This window comes from Styela clava, chromosome 1, assembly GCF_964204865.1.
Source record: "Styela clava chromosome 1, kaStyClav1.hap1.2, whole genome shotgun sequence".
NCBI classification, from domain to species: domain Eukaryota; kingdom Metazoa; phylum Chordata; class Ascidiacea; order Stolidobranchia; family Styelidae; genus Styela; species Styela clava.
The window spans coordinates 1406088-1431787 of NC_135250.1; the positions used below are offsets into that span (position 1 = coordinate 1406088).

Sequence of the window (25700 nt, forward strand, 5' to 3'; positions counted from 1 at the left end):
GGGGGAATCCCCCAGTGAAGTCCAACGGACATCACAAAGCGGTCGGCTATGATGTCGTCCTCTGCACAGATAAGTAGTCGAACTTGATAAGTTTTGGCGATATCGGACACCGTTTTTTACATAATATGGGTCATTTTTTAATTGCTGTTGTTTATTTGGGTTCAGGAAGAATCTCAACTAATAGACCAATTTTTCATTAACTAGAGATTGAAAATCTCCTACGACTGAGCAGACTCAATATAAAAATGCTATTCTCATTAAAATGAACGATAATCCTGTTGTGAAAACCATCTGTGGTGAACATGATAACAAAGATGAATAGATTATCATTGCTTTATTAACAGAATATCAAGTAATAGAGCACAGAATCACACAAATTGATAAAATATAATCCAAACACAAACAAGAGACAATCGGATCAGCCTCCGCCCCCACTTGAAAAAATAACTCAGGTGTGAACAAACTATGACAACCACTACGGAACAAATCTACGAAATCCACCGCAAAGTAAAGTTACAGGTAACCACTGCAATGCTAAGAGCCACTGAAACAATAATAGAGTTATGATAGACACAAATCAGTTCAAAAGCAGTGGCTCTAATACAGTGTTTTCAGCCAAGGTTCCGCGACAACCTAGGGTTCTGCCAGTACAGAGATTTGTAAGCTTGCATTCAAACCAGAGCGTCTATCTATATTATATTAATATAGGTATATTGTTTAAATATACAATGAAATACTTATCAGGTTTGCCACTTATATTAAATTTTAATATTTAATACTGCTTTGATAAATTTCTATAGTTTATACAATTCAATTAATAAAAGACGATCAAACTTTTGCTTGGTTTCACAATCATTATGCAGCATAATAAAACAAACGAAACAAGTCACAAAGAAACTCTATCTGTTGGATGCACAAAAAAATATCATAGCTATCTTTTCTTTATATCAATGTTTTTAGCATGAGGTGCACGCGCAGCCCCAGGGATGCAAAAAGTGTTCTTAGAGAGTGTGAGAATGGTGAATCATGAGGTTTGGTTAAAAGTACAAGGCCTTTAATACATTGAATTGTGAAAAAACTCTCCCCTCTTCTCCTTTATCATAAGACTGTTAAAATGAGATACATGAAATTATTGAATGTAATACAATGGCTTCGCTATTTACACATATGTAAATACCTTTTTTCAGCAATTCTAGAACGGGGGTGCGATAATTTAGGGACAATATTATAGAGGTTCAAAGTGGAAAAAGAAATAAATCCTTGTGTTAGTTGAGCCATATGCTCATGATGAAACAATACTAAAGCAGAAATAAAGATGACTCTTTTAAGTGATTCAAGATTATGCGCTCTAACACAAATGGCACAAAAAATAAAAAGAGGAAACTTCCTGTACAAAAATATACTTGTGTTAGTGTTCAGTAAGACTCCTAAATCACATCACAACTCAAAAAGAATCGTAGTTATCTAACTGTCTGTACTTAGATTATGCTAGAGCAAGCATCAATAAGTTGAAATTAGAAATTTATATTGCACAAATAATAATAATACCATAATGCAATGTCACAAAAAGCATAGATAAAAGTCGATAAAAAACAACAAGATATTGCACTTTTTAAATCAATTTTATTCTGCGACAAACTTTTTATGCATAGTGAGGGAGAAATAAAGAAATCCAAAATAGGTGAAAAAGAAAAAAAAGTTAGAACCATTACTGATAGCAAATGTTAATTAGCACTAGCAGTGAATTGATAAACATGTTATCTTAAAGTTAAGCATGATGAATCAACAATCATAAACAAACAATATAAAGCTATACATTTAATCTTAGTACAGTGCGGGTATGAATATGAGCACTATCTATGTAGGTATATATAGGTAGGTACTCCCAAAGTATGTGTACTAAGTTGGCGGACATCGGAACATAGTGGGCATATATGTACCAGGTTAGGGTTAGGGCATAATTTTATTCCAAGTATTTTGTACCTGAAATTATGGCCTAACCTTAACCTTCTACACTTACTAAGTTCCGGTGTCCGTCATCTTGGTTCACGTACTTTGGGAGTACCGGTATTTTTATATTGACACACAGAATAAAATCAGGTAAGTAATTTGCATAAATTAGAGAAAAACACATTTGAAAAGGCCCAATTCTGATAATAAAGAAAACAAAGCATAGGAGATTAATCAAATAAGATGAATAAAAATTCACTATCATAATTTGATTTTCTTGAAGCTAGAGTCGTTTTCCACAGTCCTGTACATAAGTGTGTGGTGATGCACGAATTAAGCTTGTTTGACAAACAAACTTATGTGTTTTTATACAAGTTTGCTCGTTTCTTGCTCGAAACATCACAACGGTCGATATCCAGGTTTCCGGGTTATTGAGTTAAAGCTGGATCTTCTAAGCGAACGTCTGATTCGATTGTTTGGTCTATTTCCTTGAGGAACTGAATGTCCTTGAACAGATTCTGTATAAATAGAACATAAAATAGCTTAGATCAGAGAGTTCAAATAATTCACAAGTAAACTGAATTGATTGTAGGTATAATGGGCGAGCGGTTTAAGAATCATTCTTCAGAGTTTACACATTGCAAGTTCAGGATCCCGTGTTCATTAACTCACTCAGACGTGGGGACATTGGGTAGCCAATGCCAAACCGGGATGATCCCACTCCATCTAAAAACAGTATCTTGTTGTATATCAGTGGATATGTGTACAATGCCTTGTACGACGAAAGAGGTGCAAATAAACATTATATCAGTTGCTTAGGAGTTGACCTACTATATTGGTGTCACAAGATCTTGAGTTCGAATCCAGGTCCTTTACATAACTTGTGAGAGTGCCTTTAATTGTGTAGGCAAAGCTATTTATTAACACTGTATTTTTTCCTGATGTGATAGATCCATATCCACAAGTGACAACTAGTCCAGAGCCTATTTCTTTATAAAAAGGTAAAATATGTAAAAACTATGTATTTTGGAGAATTTTTCATATATGTACAGAGTTAGAAGGGACCACCGAACTGCTAAGGGCTATTTAAAACTGTAAAGATGCAATGAACGCCAGTACTGTAAACCCAATATGATCAGGAGAATAGCTAACCTGTAGAAATGCCTGAATTATGGCTTTGTCCAGAACCAACATTGAGAACCCCTCCTCCCTCAACTTTAACATCTACACCGTTTTCTCCAAAGTTTGCATTGGCAGCTTGAACATGATACTGATGAAGAGGTTGAGCGCCAGCTGAATATCAAAAACATAACAGTAAAGTTAATACAATGTATGATAATATTATATTATTATTCACATGGGTGAGGATGGCTTTAATGTGGATAAAATCCGATTGAAAAATATAATTCTCTCAGAGCAGAATTCCCTTCCGATTTTTTTCTGGAACCAATTTTCTTCGAAACTCTTTCGAAAAGATTTGCCGTAGCATTATAAACGTTGTTCAGTAATTCACGTTAGAGGTAAGATCGGGCCCAAAAATTCCAGCCCCGCCCAGTCCAGCCCATGGGCATTAAACCTGATCCAACCCCGACTAATTAACTGGCTGGAATTACCGATTTTCTCATCAGTACTCTTGAAAAACATTTTGTTTCATGCGATGAATTATAATGATGGTTTGAAACAAATACTCCATTTTATGCGAAACCACTCTTAAAATAGGCCCGAAAATTTTGCAATGGTGTGGTATGGGAAGAATATTTTCGGGGTCAAAGGTCGGGGAAAGATCCATTACAGCTTCTTCTGTTTTATGCAAATTATTTTATAACGAGTATTTCTTAGTTAGGTATTCACACATAGATTTGGTATATATTTTTTATAAACATATTTATTTAAAAAAAAAACCAGCAATAGAGAAGCCCGAACAGACCCGAGCCTAATGATTGACATTTCAGGCCCGACCCAACCCAAATTTCGGGTCGGGTCGGGCTTCAGATCTTAGCTCTAATACACGTACATGCGAATTCATGTTTCCGCCTATGAAATTCCTCTGCTGCATGTGTCAAGTTCAAAACTATTCGACCATGGATTGTGGGACTCAGGGATACGATGCAGTAGCAACTTCATCATTGATGTATACATTGTTTAAACAAAACCCACTGCTGTAATTTCCATAATGAAAAAAAAATTGACCTTCATTCAAAAAAGTTCGCCACCCCTATGACACCAACAGTTTTATTCTCAATCTAGTCAAACACACAATATATGTAGCTCTCTATTATCATATAATACTGGCCAAGCTGGTTAAAGCATTACATTCAACTATATCGGCATCACAGATTACACATCTCAGGTTTAAATCCTACAGTTTAAAAATTGGGTAGGCAGTACCAAACAAAATGGTATCTCCTTACACATGCTTATAAATCAATGGAGTGCTTGTACACGGCCTTGTTTTGAGTGTGCATAAATATAGATTGAAAAATAGGCGCTTCGGAAGTAGTGCATCAGGATGGCGCACAACCTGAACCCCAGCCTGGTACACTTACTATGTTCTGGTTGTGCGCCATTTTGGTGCACATACTTCAGGAGCACCAAAAAATATACAATATATATAGCATTCCATAGTTAATATACCTGAACTTATGACAAATGGTTCAGTCTTGATGACGTCGACATTTTCCTCTACCTTGAATTCGAGTACGAATTCGCCTTTCTCCGAAGCTTTGGCAACAAATTTATAAGCCACCAGGTGGTCATCGAGAAGCAACTGATCCTCCAATTCGTGACCTTTGTCTGGGTAGACAGGAACAGATCTTGCTTCGCAGTGTAGCTTACTCTTGTATTTTCTCGAGCTGTACATGATGATGGGGATTGATACTGGACGAATAGTGCTGTATCCATCATCAATCCATGTTTTTAGATATTTTTCCAGTTTTTCCTCATCTGACATGTATAAAACCATTATATCGTTGGGATCCTTCTTCACAATGTAAATATGTACAGTGCATTTGCCGGCTGGAAAATATGTTTAGTTTTGTGTAATCGAGGTAAATCTTTCATCTTTATTCCAGACTCAGGAAAGCTAAAAGTATGAATCTATAATATGGTGGACTGATTGAAGTTTTTGACCAATTGCTAGCATGTCTCACACATTTTTTTCAAGGTACAAACCTAAATGCATAGTAATCTAAAAATCGACCAGAAAAAGAAAACAGCATACAACAAGATACTTCTACATTTCTTATAAATTTCTTATTTCTTTCCAACTAGGCCATGAGAATTTTTTGCCTGGATTGTGAACCGATACTTTACTCCTGGCGTTGGTGATTTGAGCCAAAAGCATGGCTGTGTCGTATCGTCACAGCCAATGAGATTCCATCCCCACAAAAAAACCTTTTTATAGCTTTGAATTTTGTATCGAATATTGTCTTCTTGAAGTTCGACCAAAGACAAAGAAATTGCATCTTTGTCTTCATTCACTCGCAAACCATATATTGGCGTTGTACCTGTGATAGTGTGAAATTTTTTTTTAAGAGCAGGTGACACTATAACGAAACACTTCTGTGTGAGTGAGCTTGCTTGAAACAATTTATACCAAGGAGACAGACACAATACATATATGTAAGTATTAGGAGATAGAAAGTAGACTTGCTTTTGCACGTTAGATTAGGATAGGATTTACATATTTATCCCGGGGGAGAGGAAAGCCGATAGGACGGCTTATCCATATGGCGAACCACGGCCTCTCGTCCGGTTACCATTCCAAGTCGGGTATGGGATTAGTTTTACTGTATTGTTTGTTTTAGGAAGCATGGACTTGGTGGTGGAGGAAGCCGTAACCGATCAGCGGTTACGTGAACCACCCAACGACGGCGAGGAGTCCAGCAATCCTCTCGCACATAACCATCCCTGCATGGGATTCGAACCTGCGAACCCACGCAGAGTAATTAGAGGTGCGGTGGCGAGCGTATTCCTAACGCTTAGCCCGTTGAGCCACACCGCCGCGCCAGAGGTCGGCAACCCCTGGAACGCGTGCCACAATTGGCACGCCAAGTGATTTAAGGCAGATTCAGATATTTATTTTAGTAGTTCGACAAACATTCTACATTTGAACAAAAAATACCAATTCGACAAATTCATTGATAAAACATGTAATATTCAACTGCAATCGACAAGAAGCCAAAATCTGTATGCGAAATCAGTGTAAATAGGCGTGTGCGGTGCGGTTTGCCACATTTTGCTACTTTCGGAAAAGCAATGGATCACAGACTGAAATCTGTACGGGAAATCAGTGTAATTGAGCGTTTGCGTGCAGGGTTGCCAGATTAGGCTACCTTCGGAAACGCTTCGCTATTGAAACTACATGTTCAACTACCATCGACTTTTTATACTACTGTTGGGGTACCTTTTGCTCTCTAAAAATCGTGATATATTGAATATTATTTTATCAATTCATACTTGGGCAATTCGTACAACTTTTTGCTAAAATCGCCCTTTGTTTTTGTCAGCGGGACGTGTTATTTAGGTCGTAAACACTTTTAAGTTGGTGTTTATTCTCCCCAAATCACAAAACTTTTTTCACGACAACGATAATAATTCCTTTCTTTTTGTACTCGCTCGCTCAGAATTGTGAATTCGCTGATAGTTATTATACAATAATCGGCGGCGAGTTGCTTGAGTCAAATAAAAGAGTGAATCGGCGACGCAAATTTTTTTATGGAAAAGCAGCAATATAAAATACTAAATATGGAACCGCAAACGTCGCAAAATTTCGTCTGCCTAGGGTATGCATAAGTTTGGACGGCGTTGACAATCATAATGTCACTAGAATCAAATTCGCACAGTTAGTTGTGTGCAGATTTTGTTTTTTTATCCATTACTTCGAATTGCGGTCACAAATTTTCGTGTTAATATTATACGTATCATATTACAAGGTTGGGAACGCGACTTTTTCCTGAGTCGTGGTGATATATAAGATAATTAATTAAAGTATATTCAATCAATTTTTACTGTACTAAAATAAATTTTACTCCGTGAGATTTTATAGCAGACTTGGGATTTTTCTAACGGTTTCATCTTGGAAATAATCTGAGTGGCAGCATTGCGATAGAGTAGAGTCATTGTTGCAAGTACAGCTCAGATTTGTCGAATTCGCAAAACGGCAAAAATACGGATCAAAACTAGATATAACCGAGAAGTTTACCACACATTTTTATGTCCGCGGATTGCCGTGGTATTTTAGGGTAGTGAATAGTGAAGCATTTATTTTGTCCACACAACCGCAGGTTAAATTTAGGATAAGTAAATTAGAATAAAGCAAGACAATTTAAATATGACTGTATCGGTCATGGATTGATTACTTTGCATAACGGAAAAGTCCTTCCGCAGGGATTTCAAGGCGATAAATATGTATTTGTGATTTACTGATATCAACACATTGAGCGGTATTTTAGACTATTAATGTTTATATTTTGACAAAAGAAGACGCAACCGCGAGTTACTATGGACACAGTTATATCAATATAGAAGAAAGTTTTATAGATTCTCGTAGCTGTCGTGAATTGAACATTTTACGCGACAGAAAAGTATACACTGAAAGTCTTTCTTCTTACGAACGCTTAATCACGGAGACTGTTTCAGGAGGAAATGAAATTTCCCGATTTGACCACCCTGCTTTTTGAAAATTCTGGTCAAGCGCCTGGCTGACTGGGTACCTCACTGAAGCCAAAATTTTGATCATGTAGCGAACGCTGAAATGATAGCACAGACATGCAAAGAGTCAGCATGTGTATCCCTAACAAAAATGATGGAATAAATTCTCTTTTCTTTAGTATTGACGCGTTCACATCTTTTCTGGCTACAAAACTAATTGTGAGTGGCCTTCAAATCTATTAATTAAGTCGTGCAAAGACAGGTCGAAGGTAGAAATGCCATATGCTGAAAGCTCGCGTTAGCTAATTTCCATGCACGTTATCGTATAAAATAAATCTGTTTTACATTCTCTTACTATTCAAATCAGGTAGTTGCAAACCAAACACATAAAAATGTTTGGCACGCAAAGGTGCTCGTTATTCATAAAATGGCACGCTGAGTTCAAAAGGTTGCCGACCCCTGGAATACTCTATCCAAGCAATTGGCTCGACTTATAGACTTCCCATCGCTGCAATAAATATAAAATCCCTATCCTATATAACAAACCTGTCAAAAATATTCCGCTTATTGCTGGTCCATTGACAACTCCTTGGGCATTTACAGGGTAAACTACAACTTTGTACTCGGACGACGGTCTGCATCCAACAATAGTGAGAGATTTGCCATCTAGTTTGTCTTCTTGTCTCTATAAAAAATCGGAAAAAAATCTGTTGAAGACGGCAGGCAATCAAAACCAAGTGACACCAGCTATTTGGAACAAGCTTATCAACTCATCTCTTGATTGTACTGGGTGGGTTCGTGTATGATGGGTGGATTGTAATGATATTGCATAAGAGACAAATGATTGAACCTTCAAGCATTTCAGGGTTGTTTACATATTTTATACAGAAAGGGCAGAGGTCTTTCGTATGATTAAGCCAACTTATTGTCTTCCTTCTCCCACATATATTCTATATTTAAATAGCTGTATTCTGCAATGCCATTAACCTTGAACATAGGCTCTGGACAAGTAGTCACTATTTTGAAATGACTGGAACCTTTAAGGTTATGCATTGCATATTTGATTTTTACAACCTTGGTGAGGTGGTGGATATAGATGGGTTGAACCTAAGATTTTGATTCGTAACATAGTCGGTGCAATGCTCTAAGTAGAGGTTTGTCTTCAGCCCCACTAGAGGGCTACTCAATAAACTACTAGCAAATGGATCTGCTAGGTACCATTTCAAATGACTACATTAATTTGAAGTTACTCGACGGTAATTTTTTAATTCTTGGGATGCGGTGGGTTTCTTGTTTTATGTTCATTTGCTGTTTTTTTAACAATTAAACATGGATAATGAAATAACTGATAGAAACCAATTAAAAGCAGAACTAAGGTATTTTATATTGAGAAGCATGAAATTTTGAGAGTTTTATAAAAGGGACGATGGATGATGAAATCTTGACAACCAATAGCCCTGACCACATCACACAACTCTAATTCTCGCCTCAAGTTCTTGATTCCTATAGACTTCAACATTGTAAAAAACTGCTTCACGAGCTTTCTTGATTTGCCACCGTGCTTTGAAGCCAAAATCCAGAACTTTCTCAAAATATAATTTCTTCACAATATAAGGCGCTGAAAAAATACTTATCGCATAACAATAGGTTGACCATTTGAAAAATTGTATCTAGAGTCTTGCAATAACCGCTGAAAATTAGAAACAGAGAAATCGATAAACTTTAGATTGGATAAACTTACAACAAGGACTGTTTTGAAAACAAAATATCTTTATGTATATATATAATATATAGCGCAGAAAATGGCCATGAAATTATTAAATTATCATCAAGGGAGGGGATTTATTTCCAAATGCTAATCAATATACTGCCATGCGCCGAACCTTCATTTAGTCGGAGCGATGGTGTGGCTCATCTTGCTGAGCGTTAGGAATACGCTCGCCTCTGCATAAGTATAAGTTTATTTCGACTCCATAATCAGCAATAGACGATAAAAAAATAGATAAAAACAAAAGTATATGATTATAGAATCGGGAAAGCGAACAAAACCTAGAGTAAGGTTTGAAACGTACAGATTTTAGATGGAAAGGTATTGATAAAAGAAGTAGTACGTGTTCGCTCACCCAAAAGTAAAAAAAAACAAACTAATTAAGGCACGCACGCACACACACACACAATCAACGAGACATTATACAGTCGGAAGCGAAAAAAGCGAGACTTAAAAGTAAAAAGGAAGGAAAATATACAAACAAATAAAAAAAAAATAAAAAATAAAAAAATGAAAATGAAAAATGAAAATAAAAAAATGAATAAATTCTTTTGCCACACCAAATTAATAATTTTATGAGGATTGCCAAATTGGATACCGAATTAGTCAACAAGAGTAATGTATTGTGGATAGAAAAGTATTCCTCAAAAGATATCGTCAAGCTGATTATAATTGGACTCACCTAATGCCAAATTGCCCAATCAGAATTGCCAAGTTGGATGTATGAAGAGGTGGGCTAGACCTGCTTCACTCATCAAATAGAAGCCACAACAAGCCAAATAACGTCCAAATTATTTTAAATACTATTAATCAATAACAGTACCGGTAATCATAATTAAAATCAATTAGGGCGGTATGATACAGAGGTGTGAAAATTGGTTAAGGGAATATATATGGTGTTTAAGGTTCAAGTAAGGTTTCTAGGGTCATGGATTATAGGCAAGTAACTTTAATTTAGGTTGTTGATCACTGCGGTCAGTTCAAATTCATCACGGATGATTCATCAGTCTGCAAGTTTTGTGGATGTATACACCTTTCATGTTGACATAGATAGCATTTAAATTGATCATCATGACGTCCTGAAAAACGAAAAATATATCTGCGAGTACGATATTCAATGATTGCAAATAAGGAATCAATAGAAAACTACCCTACACCTTTGAGTGGAAGTTGTTGAATTGTATAAATATTGATTAATATTAATTGAATATCATTAGACTGCTAGTTAAAAGACCTGAGAAAGAAGAGATTGTGGTTGGGACACAAGAGAAATTGTTCACAAACCATGCAAAAACCTTTTGATGTCGGTCAAACCACACACATGTATGTCATTATCTTAGCCATTAACATCACACTAACCCTTACACATTTGCATGCTATACACAGCATAAATTCGACCAAGGATAAAAACTTTGTACACACGCAGGACACAGCATATAGTACTACAGCAAGTTAAAATGTAGGGGAGAATCCAAATATACCTCGACTGGTCACCTAATTACAATATTAGGTACAGGAGTTAAATTATACCGTCTACAACCCTCACAATAAATCACACCACCCAAACAGAAAACAGAGTTCACGCATGTGGAATATCAAAAACCCAACATTGAAAGAAAAGAAAACATGCGCATGCAGATATCAGAATGTGAACAGCCATATTAAGGAAAATCTTATGCTATAGAACAAAATAAATGGCCAACTAGAATGCAAAACAGATGGAGAGAGCTCAACTGCTAGTTCAAAATTAATTAGTAATCTCAGAAACAATAACAATAGGGGAGAATCCAAATATACCTCGACTGGTCACCTAATTACAATATTAGGTACAGGAGTTTAATTCTACTGTCTACAACCCTCACAAAGAATCACACCACCCAAATAGAAAACAAAGTTCACGCATGTGGAATATCAGAAACCCAACATTGAAAGAAAAGAAAACATGCGCATGCAGATATCAGAATGTGAACAGCCATATTAAGGAAAATCTTATGCTATAGAACAAAATAAATGGTCAACTAGAATGCAAAACAGATGAAGAGAGCTCAACTTCTTTTTTAAAAAATAAATTAGCAATCTCAGAAACACTAACAATGTTATGGGTGTTCAACATTCTCATGAAAACAATAAGTATGTGCAAGTGCTGAGTGTCCCAACTTATGTCATGGTCTTTCTTTTGAAGTTGTAGCTAATTACATACGAAAAATATATAACAGTGTGATTCTAATATTAAATTTTAATATTTTGATACCAAGTAGGACTTGACTTTTTTCTGAAAAGATTTTTTGGATTTTAATGTCTTCAAATTCAAGGGGAGAGAATTCCACAGCTTGGGCCCAGTATAACATAAGGCATGTTGGCTCACAGATGTACTCATAAAAGGTATGAACAGGTTGGAACTACTTCTTCGATTGGAAGTAATTTTAGTTAGTATGTCGTCGAAGCAGTTTGGCAAGGAATTGTTATGGAAATCATGGACTAATGATAATACTTCAAATTTCATTATATCTTCAACTTTGAGTATATTTAGCTTTTTATAGAAATGGTTTACACTTTCACGTTTACCTTTCCTAAAAAGAATTCTTAAAAAATTATTACAAATACTTTGCAATTTTGAGACAAGTGTTTTATTGCCATGGAGCCAGACTGAGCAACAATATCGGATATGGCTGAGTAGTAATGATTGAAACATTGCTAGTAAAGCTGATTGATTAACACACTGGGATACTTTGGCAGCAACTGCCAAGTTTCTTTTTGTTTTACCAATAACATGCAATATGTGTGATTTCCAAGACAGATTTTCATCGAAGATAACTCCTAGAAATTTTATTTCTTTCACTCTTTCAATTTCATTGCCATTGAGCAGCAGTGGTTTTGTACAACTCACACTTTTATGCTTGCTTGGATGGAATAATACAAATTTAATCTTGTTAGCATTAAGAGATAATTTATTAACTAACATCCAGCTATGAATGTTGGCTAGTTCGTAGTTTGCAACTGTGAACAGATCTTCAAGGTTTTCCCCATGAAGAATCAAGTCAGTGTCATCAGCAAACATGATTGACTCAGAGGATTTCAGACACCTGGACATATCATTAATGTAAGCTAGAAAAAATAATGGACCAAGTAAAGATCCTTGAGGAACTCCGTGCTTCATGACACAAATATTTTTAGAGAATGAATTGTCAATTGCACAATTTGTTTTCTGTCTTGCAGGTAGCTCCTGATCCAATTGAATGGAACGCCTCTAATTCCATAGTGATAGAGCTTACAAGGATGGAATGGTCAATGGTGTCAAAAGCTTTTGAAATAACAAGGAATATTTCAATTGCATGTTGTTTGCCTTCAAAAGCCTTGGTTAGTTTGTGTACCAAAACATTAGCAGCCATAGCAGTGGAGTGTTGCTTGCGGAAACCGAATTGATGCGAGTGGAAGAAAACACTGTTGGTTTCAAAGTAGTTTGACATTCTACTATACATTATTTTTTCAAGAATCTTAGAAAACGACGGTAGAAGACTAATAGGTCTATAGTTCCCAAGATCTGAGACACTACCTTTTTAAAGAGAGGAAGAACTTTCGATGTCTTGAAACTTTCAATGAATAATCCAGTAGATAGTGAGAGATTGAATATGTATGCCAGAATATCAGAGATGTGTTCTGGAATATATTTCAATATTTTGAATGGTATACCATCGATTCCAAAGCTTGACTTGGGCTTCATTTCGCGTATAATATTTTTTATTTCTAATGCTGTAGTAGGCCTTAAAAACATGGATGACAATTCTTGCTTTCCAAGATATGAAATGTAATTTTTGTCACAGCTAGCTGGTTGTGGCATATTGTCGAGCAATCTTTGTGCCACTTGGGAAAAGAGTTCATTAAATTTATTTGCAATTTGTGTATTACTGCATTCAAGTCCAATCAAAGGACATGAATTGTTTTTATTTTTACCGATTAGTTCATTAATTGTTTTCCATACTGCCTTAATGTTGCCTTTGTGAGAGGCAAATTTGGACATATAATAACTTGATTTCTTTTTATGGAGAAGTCGAGCATAAAGATTCCTGCATTCATTATAATGTGACTTGTGTTTGTCATCTATGTTTTTATTGTTTATTAATTTCTTATAAAGTTTTTGTTTGACTTTGTTGAGTTTGCGTAACTCAGTATCATACCAAGGTTTGTTTAATCTGTTTGTTTGTGTTCTGTAAGGAAAAGACTGAGAGTAAACAGTAGAGAATTTATCAAAAATTTTTTAAAAGCATATGTTTGGATCATGTATGCTGTTGAAGTCATCAATATCAATGGAATTCAATTCATTTATAAAAGTATTCAAGTTGGACGAAGTAAATTGGCGACGAAGTGTTTCAATTCTGTTTTGGATTTGCTTTTCTAGGAGAGAGCATTGTACAATTGGCAAATGATCAGAAATACATTCTGCTAAAACAGCACTGTTAGTTTTTTTATCATATACGTTTGTCCAGATGTGGTCTATACAGGTAGCAGAACTTGAAGTTATCCTGGTGGGACAGTTTATCAGAGAGTAATAGGCCAGACTGTGCATAATATCAACAAATAGGCTGGTATTCATATTGGACTCATCAATAAGATTATAGTTGAAATCACCCATTATATAATTATAATTCGACCTGTTGATCTTTGAGAGAACTTGGGACAAAAGATGTCTAAAGTTAGCATTGTTCAATTCATCAGTTAGTGGTGATCTATATATAGTACCGCAGGGTATTGTTTTATTTTCTAATGATATGTCAATAAATATGGATTCAAAAACCTTCTCACACATGATAGTGAGATCCTTACGGACAATGTATTTCAGGTCATTTCGAATGTACAGACCAACACCACCACCTCGGTGATGAGATCTACTATTAGAGATGAAAACATATCCATCCAATGCATTGAAGTGGCCATTTGTATCAGATACAATCCATGTTTCATTTATAACAATTACATGTGGCTTACAATTCAGTGAATTTACTAGTGCTTCAAATTTTGTGTAGTTTTTGAAGGAGGCTAAAGATCGGATATTGGTTGAAAGAGTCATGAAGCCACTTAGTTTTGGACTATCATTGAATTTAAGGTCATTGACATCACTGGAGCAAATATACTGATTTGAGCTATTGTACATGAAAACATTTATACGTTTCCGTTTTGTTTGGCTGTTGAAAATGGTTATTTCGTATTGTTCCGCTGGCTGTACGTATAGTATAGACAACGAAATGGATCTTCAGTTATATTCCACTGTTTTCAAAAGCTCCGGAGCGTCGCGCAATGTGGATATCATCTATTGGTGGGACTGCTTGATGTCAAGTCCAGAAGCCATCTCACTTATGTTTCACTGTTTGCGGAGAGCACTTCGTTGATGGTAAGTCATAATGTGCCGTTATCAATTTTTTTGAATATTCATAAGCTCCCTCATTTCAATGGAAAGCAGATGACAAACTACTGTTATTGGTAGGCCTAGGCGTAGGCCTACTTGCAGACTCGACTCGTGTAAGGTATTAATCAATAATTGCCATAAGGTATTGTTTCCCTAGTTAGCTATTAAGTTAATCAATTAGTAAGTGTGAAAAGTTGAATAGATAACTAAAGTTTAACACCAGTGCTAATGCAAAAAATAACCAGAATTCAACTGAATTCTCCATCTAAGAATACGCTCGCCACCGCATCTCTGATCCCCCTGGGAGTTTCACAGGTTCCAACCCCATGCGGGGATAGTTATGTGCGAGGGGATTGCAGCTCTCCTCCCAATGAGGGTGGTTCACACGACCGCTGGTCGATTACGACATCTCCCACCATCAAGTCCATGCTTCTAAAACAAATAACTGGATAACTACTCCCGACATAGAATGGTAATCGTACGATGTTGCACCTTGCAATCTGTCCCCAACCACAGATAAATTCTATCCTAAAAACTGCCCACATTGGTAGGCATAGTTGCGTTTTAAATTGAAAGAAATCTTCATTAATGGTCAGAAGGTGTTGTCAGATTGTTTTGTTAGTTAGCAGGTAATTTATTACTGATCTGATACACAAACTTGGCACTGTCAAATGATGATTAGTGTTTGATTTATTTTTTCAGGAAAAAGGGAAGATAACCCATTATCAGCTGCTTAGATGTCCCATCGATATTTGAATTTTCGCCATCCCCAGAGAGGAAGAGAATAGTTAGAAAAAGGGGGGTTTTGAAGAAAGGCAAAAGGCAGGACCATTTCAACAAATTCTGTTAACTTGTATGCGTTGCAATATTAATTTGCAGTTGTTAGCATAAACATTTAATGTGTCTTTCGACTAGACCTACCACACTTTAAAAAAAGCCGCCTACACCCCTTTTCACTAGAACCATAATACTGTAAAATATTTGATAGAAATTACCCCCGAGGCATCATATCTTCCATTTGAAAGGGCTGTGGAGGCAGATACATTTTTTACTCTAAATTATGGAATGTTACTTCCAGGTTATCTTTTCCTTGCTTATAGATATCTTGGGGTTAGTGACTCCAACTGACCCATGCATGCCACACTGAAAATTCTCTTGTGTACCCATAAAATAAGGCTGTTGGAGCCTTCAGACCTTGAAAACAGTCGAATCTGAGCACGATGGATTCATGTGAAACACGTAATATGCATTTAGAGGCAAAAATATCCCATCCTGAGCAGCACCGATCCACAACCTCCTGCCTATGGAATCAAAACATTAGACAAATTGGTGTACTGTGCGCATTCACAAATCTTTGCGAATCAAGTGTGCCTTTTGACTAAAGAAAATTTAGCATTGAAATGGTCAATCTCAATATCAAACTAGTATCTGCAGATAAAACGAATTGTTTTTTAAGAATACATTTTTGATGTGCTTTATTTTTCAAATATAATTTATAATTACTGTAAAGTGTGTGATACATTTGGTAACATGAATACCATTTGCAAATTAGCTTGGGTTACACCCCTCTCAAATAAAAGTTTAGACTCTTAAGTCATATCTCATAAATTCTTTAAACAAAAGGTTGCGCCTAGCCGGCTACCCATCAGAATTTCCTTTCAGATCACAAAGTCGCAATATTACGCCTCGGTAAGTTTCATTGGCAACTGTATCTGGTTGTAGTATCGGTGTCCAACGTTAGACTAAAATCTTCACTACCAGACCCACCGAAACAATTTTTTTTCTTGATAGGGTCGTCTTGAAGTTGCTTTTGTTAAAGCACAATGGACACTTTATCTCCACCAATCCACAGTAATCACAAGTTACTTTGTCATTACGATAAGCATCAATAAATGGATACTGAGGATGTATTATCAAGTCACGCAAGCTGAGGTCTTGTGCCACTGTGGTCTTGTTGCAACTTATACTTTGCCATACATCTATTCCATGGTCGCACCCATATCTGTAAGATAATGGATACAGATAGAGTTTTCATAAAATCTAACGATCAAGGAGTGTGAAATTTAGGTCCATATCCCACCACAGACACTAGTCCCAAATAAGTTTGATTCCGGGTAGCATATCTTTTTTACCAATGACAACAAAAAGACATTATGGATCAGTTGTACAAGCACCATTAGGATAGGATTTATCTGGGGAGGAGGGGGAGCAAGTTATTTGTTATCAGAAGCATGGACTTGGATGGTGGGGAATGGTCGTAACCGATCAGCGGTCATGTGAACCACCCTCGGTGGGAGTAGAGCTGCAATCCTCTCGCACATAACTATCCCCGCATGGGATTGAAACCTGTGAAACTCCCAGGTGATCAGAGAGGCCGTGGCGAGCGTATTCCTAGATGGCGAATTCGATTGAATTCTGGTTATTTTTTGCATGACCACTGGTGTGAAACTTTAGTTATCTATTCAACCTTTCACACTTAGTAATAGATTACCTGCTAATTAGGGAAACAATACCTTATAGTAATTGAATATTAATTCCTTACTGTCTTACACAAGTCAAGTCTGCAACTGCAAGTAGGCCCACGCCTAGGCCTACTAATAACAGTAGTTTGTCATCTGCTTTCCATTGAAATGAGGAAAAAAATGATAACGGCACACTATCACCACATTATCACTCACCATCAACGAAGTGCGTTCCGGATCTTTTGAAATCAGTGGAATATAACTGAAGATCCATTTCGTTGTCTATACTATACGTACAGCCAACAGAACAATACGAAATAACCATTTTCAACAGCCAAACAAAACGGAAACGTATAATCCGACTTGCAACTAACAGGAGCCAAATGGACGTTTTTGTTTTATTGCCGTCCAGTAACAAAGTCACGTGACCCGTGCAAGTCTTCTATATGCTTGTTTTTGTGTTGACAAATAAAAGATTGATTGATTGGTCTTCCTGAACACGGTGGAGCTTGATTTCACTTCATATTTTTCCGTTTTTATCAATTTGAGAGACATTTTTGCAGCTCTAATGTTTCATTTAATGCGTATATGACCCCAGATTGCCTGTTTTATCACTTTTCCTCTTCACATGATAAATAGGAAAATCTAGCACCCATGAATGAAGATGAACCATGTCCTTGCTAAGCCAGCGATCTGCGGTGAATTACAACGATTTTAAAGCGGTTATCATTGCTTTATTATCAGAGAACAGAATCACACAGATTCACAACAGATAAGCTAAAAACAAACAAAAGAGCATTGAATTGAAGGAAGGAAGGTAAAATAGGCTCATATCTGAGTAAAGTTACAAGTCGCCAAGGAAATTCATCTCTAGGCAAATTTACAGGCGACCAACTGAAATGCGAAGACCACTGAAACTATATAGAATTATGATGGTTCAGTACACACCAATAAATATGAATTCACACGATACTTGAATCAGTACAAAAGTGGAGCATTACTCTAATGTAGTGGTTTTCAACCTAGGTTCCGTGGCCCTCTGGGGGTTCTGCCAGTACAGTACAGACTTTACACAACTTTACATTCAAACCTAAGGGTCTATATTAATATATGAATATTAAATATAACCAAATATCAGGTTTACCACTATAGTTGAACTTATGTTTTGCCAGTATTAGATTTGTTTCGTTATGTATTTATAATTTACACAATTCAGACAATAAAACCAATGCGCAAGGGTCCCTTCACCCTCTAGAACAGGGGTCTAGAACCCGTGGCTCTTTTGGTGACGGCATAGGGCTCCCAGAAAAATCTAATATTCTAAAGCTAAGCTTACTATTGTTACGAGTTTTCAAACTCTTTTATAGCCAAATTTGCCAATAAGTTTGAGAACGCGCGCCCAGCGCATGTCTATGTTATGCGAGAGAATTACCAGACAGGCATTGTGACAAAACTAGGGGATTCCTAGTTTTTAAAATACTGTGGAGATGCCTAAACATAAAAAGGCTGATGACACTGATGAGTATCGTAGATTTCAACTTGTGCTGCATGTGAGCACCCTTTCGAAGCCCTCAGCGACAACATGCAGTATCAGGATGTGTTGACTTTTGAGTAAAAATTTCAGGCCTGATTAAGTGAAGAAATTATAGGCCTATATGGCTCGCACGGAAATGCAATCGAGAATACGAGTATGTGCCTTTTATGGCTCTCTTGGCCAAAAAGGTTCCCGACCCCTGCTCTAAAATGTTTTTTTCATTGGTGCTCCGCTCCACCAAAGAGATTGGACATTACAGGACTAGTAGATATTATTAGACCCGGAAAATCAATCGAGCTATTTCATAAAACAGCAAGAATCAATCAAATTTGGGGAAATTAGTGTAAAATAAAAACTCCATTTGAAATCCACACATAAAACACTTTTGTTACAAGCTTATTTCGGCACTATATCAGGTGGTGGAGACTCAAATTTAAAAAAAGCGAGGAAGGAATAACAAAATTCGAAGTAGGCAAAAAAGGATGTATTGAAAAAAAGGTTAGAACCACTACTGAAGCCTATCTATCATCAGTAACTAATAACAAATATGAATTAGTTGATAAGTTTATTTCGAATCCATGCTCAGCATAACAGCCGATAAAATGATTAATAAAAACAAGCAAATAAAAACTAATTATGAAATCAGGAGAGCAAACGAAACCTTGGATAAGCAGTGAGATAATTAGCAAGTATATATCCTAAAGCTGAGCATGATGAATCAACCCATGAATCCCATGAACAATCAATATAAAGCCATACATATATACTTAATACAGCGTGAGAATAACTAATATATAGAAGGTATTTTTATATTGGCGCAGCGCAAAAGAAAATAAAAGAATGGCACATAGAATTAAATCAGGTGAGAAATTTGCATAAATTAAAAAAAAATGACTTTGAACACAAGTAAAACAAATTGTAGGTAGTTAATTTACTTAAATTGAGGCAATAAAATTTTGCGTAAGAACATTTGCATAGAAAATACGGTAAATGATATTCACAGGGTATCCCTGCCACACTTTGAAAACATTGGAGTGCATAGAATGAAACAAAAAATGAACAACGGAAATTCAGAATAAAAAAATCTAGTTTCATGGCACTAAAGATTGGAAAATAGATAAATTATGTTCACATCATAAGCGAGACATCAAAGGTTCAAGCAACATTCATTCAGTTTATTGCTCAACTAAAGGCCACCAATACCTTATCAAAGAATACATAGTCTTGCCCAGACAAAATGTGAAACACCATTACAAGCAGAAAGTTACCCCCACCAAAATGAAGCATAGATCAGCAAAATGAAGATCTTGAGGGTCCACGAGATAGAGGGACAACCAAACCACAAGATGTCAAAGAATTTAATAAATTTATTTTAATTCAAGTGGGTGTGATGAGCTCGATTTTATTGGCATTGTCTAATGGTTGAATCTTCTGAGTGAGTATAAATTTAGGTAGGCAATGCAGAACAGGCCAGCTAACTGGCTGGCTGCTTGCACAAAGACATAAATATCAATTTTAATCAAAAATCAAACAATTGGTAATCATCATTTAAATATTATAATATTGTCATGTATAATCAAAATATAGATTTAATACAATTTTGCAATTCAGAAAACAAAAAATTATTCTTTATGGAGTCAGCTCTGGAAATTTTTTTCACTTTCCTAAAAACAAAATAATTTTGATTAGGATAAGAATTTCATGCCCAAGAGTTTTATCAAAATCAAACACAGTGAACGCTTTAGCCATTATGGTCTATTTCTTTATATTTTAGAATGAATATGGAGGGGCGTTGACTGATTGGGGATTGGACTGAAAAGAGCAATACGACTGTTCTCGGTTAAATCAGGTAATCAATCAATCCCACAACACAAATAGACTACGGTAATTCACAGTTCTGTATCCAGTGAAAGGTTAATTTAGAGCAAGAATTGACCACAAAGATTATTTCTGCAAATTCCATAGCAGTTTCATTTGAAATATTATCATTTCGTACAATGAAAGCGTCACAGTGTGACTAAAATTTTCATTTTATTCCACAACTTGTGACTTGTGTCAAATATTATGTTAAAATGTTCTTCAACCTGACTTATCGCAGCATAATCTTAGTAAAATAGGAGGCTTGAGTCAACCAAACAAAATGACAGTGACTCAACTTGGCTTTTTCCCCAAAAAAAAGGCTTTCAACAAGCTGCCACTAACATTAGAAAACCACCACCTCTAGAAAAAACAAAATCTTTGTAGTTTAGCATATTGCCTCATAATTAATTACACAGTTGTTGAGAAAAAAGACATAGATTTTGAATAGACACTTTCTTGACTAGAACAAATACTCACCGATTCTATGATAAACTTTTATTTTTTCCCCTTTTATACCATCAGAGTTTTGTACTCTTATCTGGAACTCGTATTTGTCTCCATATTCCCATTGCGGCAGATCGACTAGAACAAAATTTTCTTTAACGAAGTATGTGCGAATGTATTGATTTCGAAAGAGTTTCACTTTCTTAATCTTGACCTTGTATCTGATGATTCCTTCACATACAGCTCCCCACTCAACTTTGATCTGGCCTTCTTCTTCAGAAACTTGTGGATCTTCTGGCACAGGAATTTCTAAATTGTGAAATACCAGCTGCAGTTATTGGACTTTCATAAATATTAAATATTGTGAAAGCCTTTTAAACAAAAATATCTTGGAACAACCGGGGTTGTAATCAAATTCTTTTTCAAATGGCTGGGAATTTGATGTCAAGTATAAATTCTAGAACTCACCGCCCAGATTGGGGTCACAAACAGCGTTAATTAAGTAGAAGTCCCATAAAACTAAACTAGCAATCCTAGACGAGGGTCACCAGAGTCTTGAGCCGACCAAAACTCCTACTTGATATCTTATAAGTACGATTAATTTCATTTATATGAAGCTAGTCTTTGATAAATGATGACTGAAGTCAATGAATGGAGCCTCCCGAACAAACACCTCGTGGGGAGACTGATATTGATTGACAGTTGCCACATTGCATTGCATGTTAGTCACGATGACATCTCTGATAACACTGAATGCGTGAGCAGGCTTTAATCTTGTTCTAATTATCCCCATAATATTTACTGCAAAAACATACTAGTTTTGTAGTCGGTTGATGATACTAGTCCTTCACTATCAGCTGAATTTTTTGGGCAAACCTCAACAGTATATTGTGTTGCAGCACACTTCTCCCATTTATATTTTTTCCTTCTGACATGTTTATTAATATCAAATGGCTGAAAATGAAAATATGAAAGCTTTAATGATTCAGACACCATTCAATTGGTTAATCTGCATTTCCCCTCCAGGGAAGGATTTGAGTACAGAAATTTTCCAGAACAATTTGCTCAAAACACACTCACTTAGCAGTAAAAAAGACTACTAAACAAGGTTACAGGTGACCACAGTATATCAACAGCTACTGAAAGTTAAGTTCATGGTTCTGAAAACAAATAACTGGCTAACTAATCCCATACCGGATAGGGCTTGTAACCGGACGAGAGACTGTGATTCGTCATATGATTAAGCTGTTTTATCAGTTCTCCTCTCCCTTGGGATAATTATGTAAATCCTATACTAACTATAAAGATATGGTAATGCACTCACTCAGAAGTAAAACAGACAAATGTCTGTGTGAATGTTATGGCCAACCATGATAATACCAAGAGCTACTAAAACAATATGAAAAGATAAGGGTGTATGAGATGAATTAATTTCAAATAAAAAAGGTAAAATTTAAACAATAATCTAAAATCTAAACACATATAAACATCATGCTTCATTATTTTATTCACACTCTAGAAGTCATAACATGAAACCAGAGTCGGGAATTGAAGAAATTTGTGAAGATGCCGATGATTATACTAAGTGAAACAAATTACCTCAGGGTCTCTAACACTTTTTTCAACAGCAATATTTTTCTTATAAATCCTAACTTCACATTTTGCAGTGCGTTGGTCCTGTTTCCAACTAGCTTTCAACTTCTCAGAGGAGCTCTTCTTGATTGCTAATGATGTAACTTTGGCCGGAGCTGTTTTTACAAAGAGGGAATGTTATTTAAAAAAACGATGTACTTGGGAGAGATATTAGTTATAAACATTCAAGGCATTTCAATTAAATTACGGTATGTATGACATTGATAAGTTGTTTGAAAATTTTTTTTTTACAAAGAAATTCTGAATTCATCTGAAAATGTCAGGTTAAATCCCATGACAACTCACACATCCATAGGATAGGATAGGATTTACATATTTATCCCGGGGGAGAGGAAAGCCGATAAGACGGCTTATCCATATGGCGAACCACGGCCTCTCGTCCGGTTACCATTCCAAGTCGGGTATGGGATTAGTTATATTGTTTGTCTTCGGAAGCATGGACTTGGTGGTGGAGGAAGCCGTAACCGACCAGCGGTTACGTGAACCACCCAACGACGGCGAGGAGTCCAGCAATCCTCTCGCACATAACCATCCCTGCATGGGATTCGAACCTGCGAACCCAAGCAGAGTAATCAGAGGTGCGGTGGCGAGCGTATTCCTAACGCCTAGCCCGTTGAGCCACACCGCCGCGCCATATTGTACCTAGTTAACATGTGACAAATCGGCGATGTGACACATCGAACTATGCGCTAGGGATACGTGTGCCACTGCACCTCTGATTACCCTGCGTGGATTCGCAGGTCTGAATCTCATGCAGGGTTGATGATGTGCGAGAAGATTGCTGGTCAGTTACGACTTCCTCCAACATCTAGTCCATGCTTCTAAATAACTGGCTAATTAATTCTATACCCCACATGGACTGGTAACCAAACGAGAAGTCGTGGTTCGCCTTATGATTAAACCGTCTTTTTGACATTGACATCTTATTAACATCTGTCTTTTAACCACTAACAGGATACATGTCACTCAATACAATATTTACTTTTGATAACAGCAGTTTTCATCCGAAATCAGATCAGATTGCATTGTTATCTTTTGAATAACGTAATAGATGTACATCTTGTCTAAATCTTAATTCACCTTATTTCACTTCCAAGCCGTCTCATTGGCTTTTTTTCTCTGATAAATCCTATCCTTTTTAAAAAAATTACGGTACATGAAATGTTATGTGGGAGAAACTTCCATTATTTTAGAATTTATAAAAAATAACACGAGTTAACAAATAACATATAACATAGTTTTATGTAGACTTACTAAACTGAACATTTGCCTCCTGTGCTTTGCTGTGCAATCCATATTGATTTCGAACTTCAACTCTAACAGTATACACACGATTATCAGTGAAGCCTTTTCCGCGATACTCATTCCTGTCCAGTATCTTGCTTACTACTTTTGGCTTCGAAGCCTCATCCACATTTATCTCATAATCTATAAATTTTCCATCTGGTATGTCCCATTTCGCTTCTATCTTGTCGTGTCCAGAACAGGTGACCTCAAGATTTTTCACACAGTTTGCAGCTGAAAGTGAGAAATAGCTCAAAACCTATAATACTGACCTATATTATTTAAACAAAACTCAAAATTTATGATATTTCATGAAAATCACTTTTTGGAATTCTTATTTTTATTTAAAATGATAATTCATCATTCAATTTTAATTTTATAATATAACACTATTCGAATATGATTGCCCCCATGTTAAATATAGTCTAAAAAATATAACTGGTATTTCCCAATTCCATTAGAAAGTCAAATCTTGGGACAGTAAAATAGGGATATCCTATCCTAGTAGCTGAATAAAGTGATATAGTTTGCAAATCGCCTCTTCAGTTGTTATAGCAGCCTTGATTAAACCATGATTGATAAGAAAATTCCTGACCTGTATAGATTTTGATGCCTATTATTAATTAAAAACCAATATTTGTTTTAACATAGCACCTATTTTTCCCAACCTGAAGACTTACGTGTATGCACAATTTCAGAGGTGAGAGATTGTTCAGAATTCTCAATTGTAACTTTAAACCTATAGCTTGATGATGGTTGTGGTTGATTGTGAATAAAACGATTATCATTATATTCATTATGAGCCTCCCCTTCTTTTGTGCCATTTTTAATAATTTCGATGAGCACTCGAGCATCATTCTCATCCGGAGCATTTACAAATTCCCACTTAACCTCGATACAACTTTGTGAACCGTCATCATTCAAGTATTTAAATTCAGCTTTCAAATCACTGATTTTCGGTCCTGTATGAAAAAATTATTTATCTTCAGCTATAGTTGTGCAACTATGATAGGATAGTATAGGATTTGCATATTTATCCCGGGGGAAAGCATATGGCTGACCATGTTCGCTTATCTGGTTACCAGTTCATGTCGGGTTTGGGATTAGTTGGCCAATTATTTGTTTTTGGAAGCATGGACTTGATGGTGAAGGAAGCCGTATGGTGGTTTCTTGTACAAAACATACTCGCCTTACTAACTGTTATTTGTAACTTATTGTTAGCCAGATATTTTCCAGGTAGGGCGAGAGACTTGGAAAATTCTAAAAAATGCCGTGGCTCAAAAAGTTTAAGAACTCTTCATCTAGACAGATAAAAGAATGTAGGTACCATGGACAGCATCAATGCCCTGTTAAGATAATAATATTATTCTGGCTACTCATGCTCCATTGATTTCTGGCAGTGGGTGAGTCGACCCCCAAACAGAAATGTATTTTTACTAGCATTTTTTTCTTCATTTATGATATTTTAGTGTTTTACTTTTGTCAACATTACTAAGAATGCCAATTATGAAAGGTTTTTATGAACACTTTTAACTCACCAAGGTTTTCATTCTGTTCCCCATTGTCCAATGCTCTTGCAGCTGCAGCCATTTCTTGATCGTGTTGCTTTAGAGTTGCAAACAGTTATGATTGTTACCTACTGTAGGGCATAAGACAGTTGCAAACCAACCACAGTCTGACAATATCAAACTG

The 25700-nt window shown here is 36.2% G+C and overlaps 2 protein-coding genes and 1 long non-coding RNA gene across 3 annotated transcripts; all 3 read right to left on the minus strand.

The window, feature by feature from the left end:
- Positions 1-317: 317 nt before the first annotated feature.
- LOC120346902 (uncharacterized) lies at positions 318-5103 on the minus strand. The gene is made up of 3 exons (XM_078114141.1): positions 4585-5103; positions 3103-3243; positions 318-2468 (listed from the first exon to the last, which is right to left on the minus strand). Exons 1-3 carry the CDS (start codon positions 4910-4912, stop codon positions 2350-2352), a joined length of 588 nt encoding a protein of 195 aa, XP_077970267.1. The 5' UTR covers positions 4913-5103; the 3' UTR covers positions 318-2349.
- Positions 5104-5189: 86 nt separating this feature from the next.
- Positions 5190-9502, minus strand: LOC144425830 (uncharacterized). The gene is made up of 3 exons (XR_013477691.1): positions 9090-9502; positions 8149-8287; positions 5190-5456 (listed from the first exon to the last, which is right to left on the minus strand). It is a non-coding gene; the product is annotated as an uncharacterized LOC144425830 (long non-coding RNA).
- An 8487-nt stretch (positions 9503-17989) lies between these two features.
- Positions 17990-25685, minus strand: LOC120348354 (uncharacterized). Its single transcript, XM_039418472.2, has 7 exons — positions 25547-25685; positions 24689-24970; positions 23979-24242; positions 22671-22819; positions 21887-22025; positions 21105-21380; positions 17990-20431 (listed from the first exon to the last, which is right to left on the minus strand). The coding sequence occupies exons 1-7, from the start codon at positions 25596-25598 to the stop codon at positions 20424-20426; spliced, it is 1170 nt and encodes a 389-aa protein (XP_039274406.2). The 5' UTR covers positions 25599-25685; the 3' UTR covers positions 17990-20423.
- Positions 25686-25700: the final 15 nt, after the last annotated feature.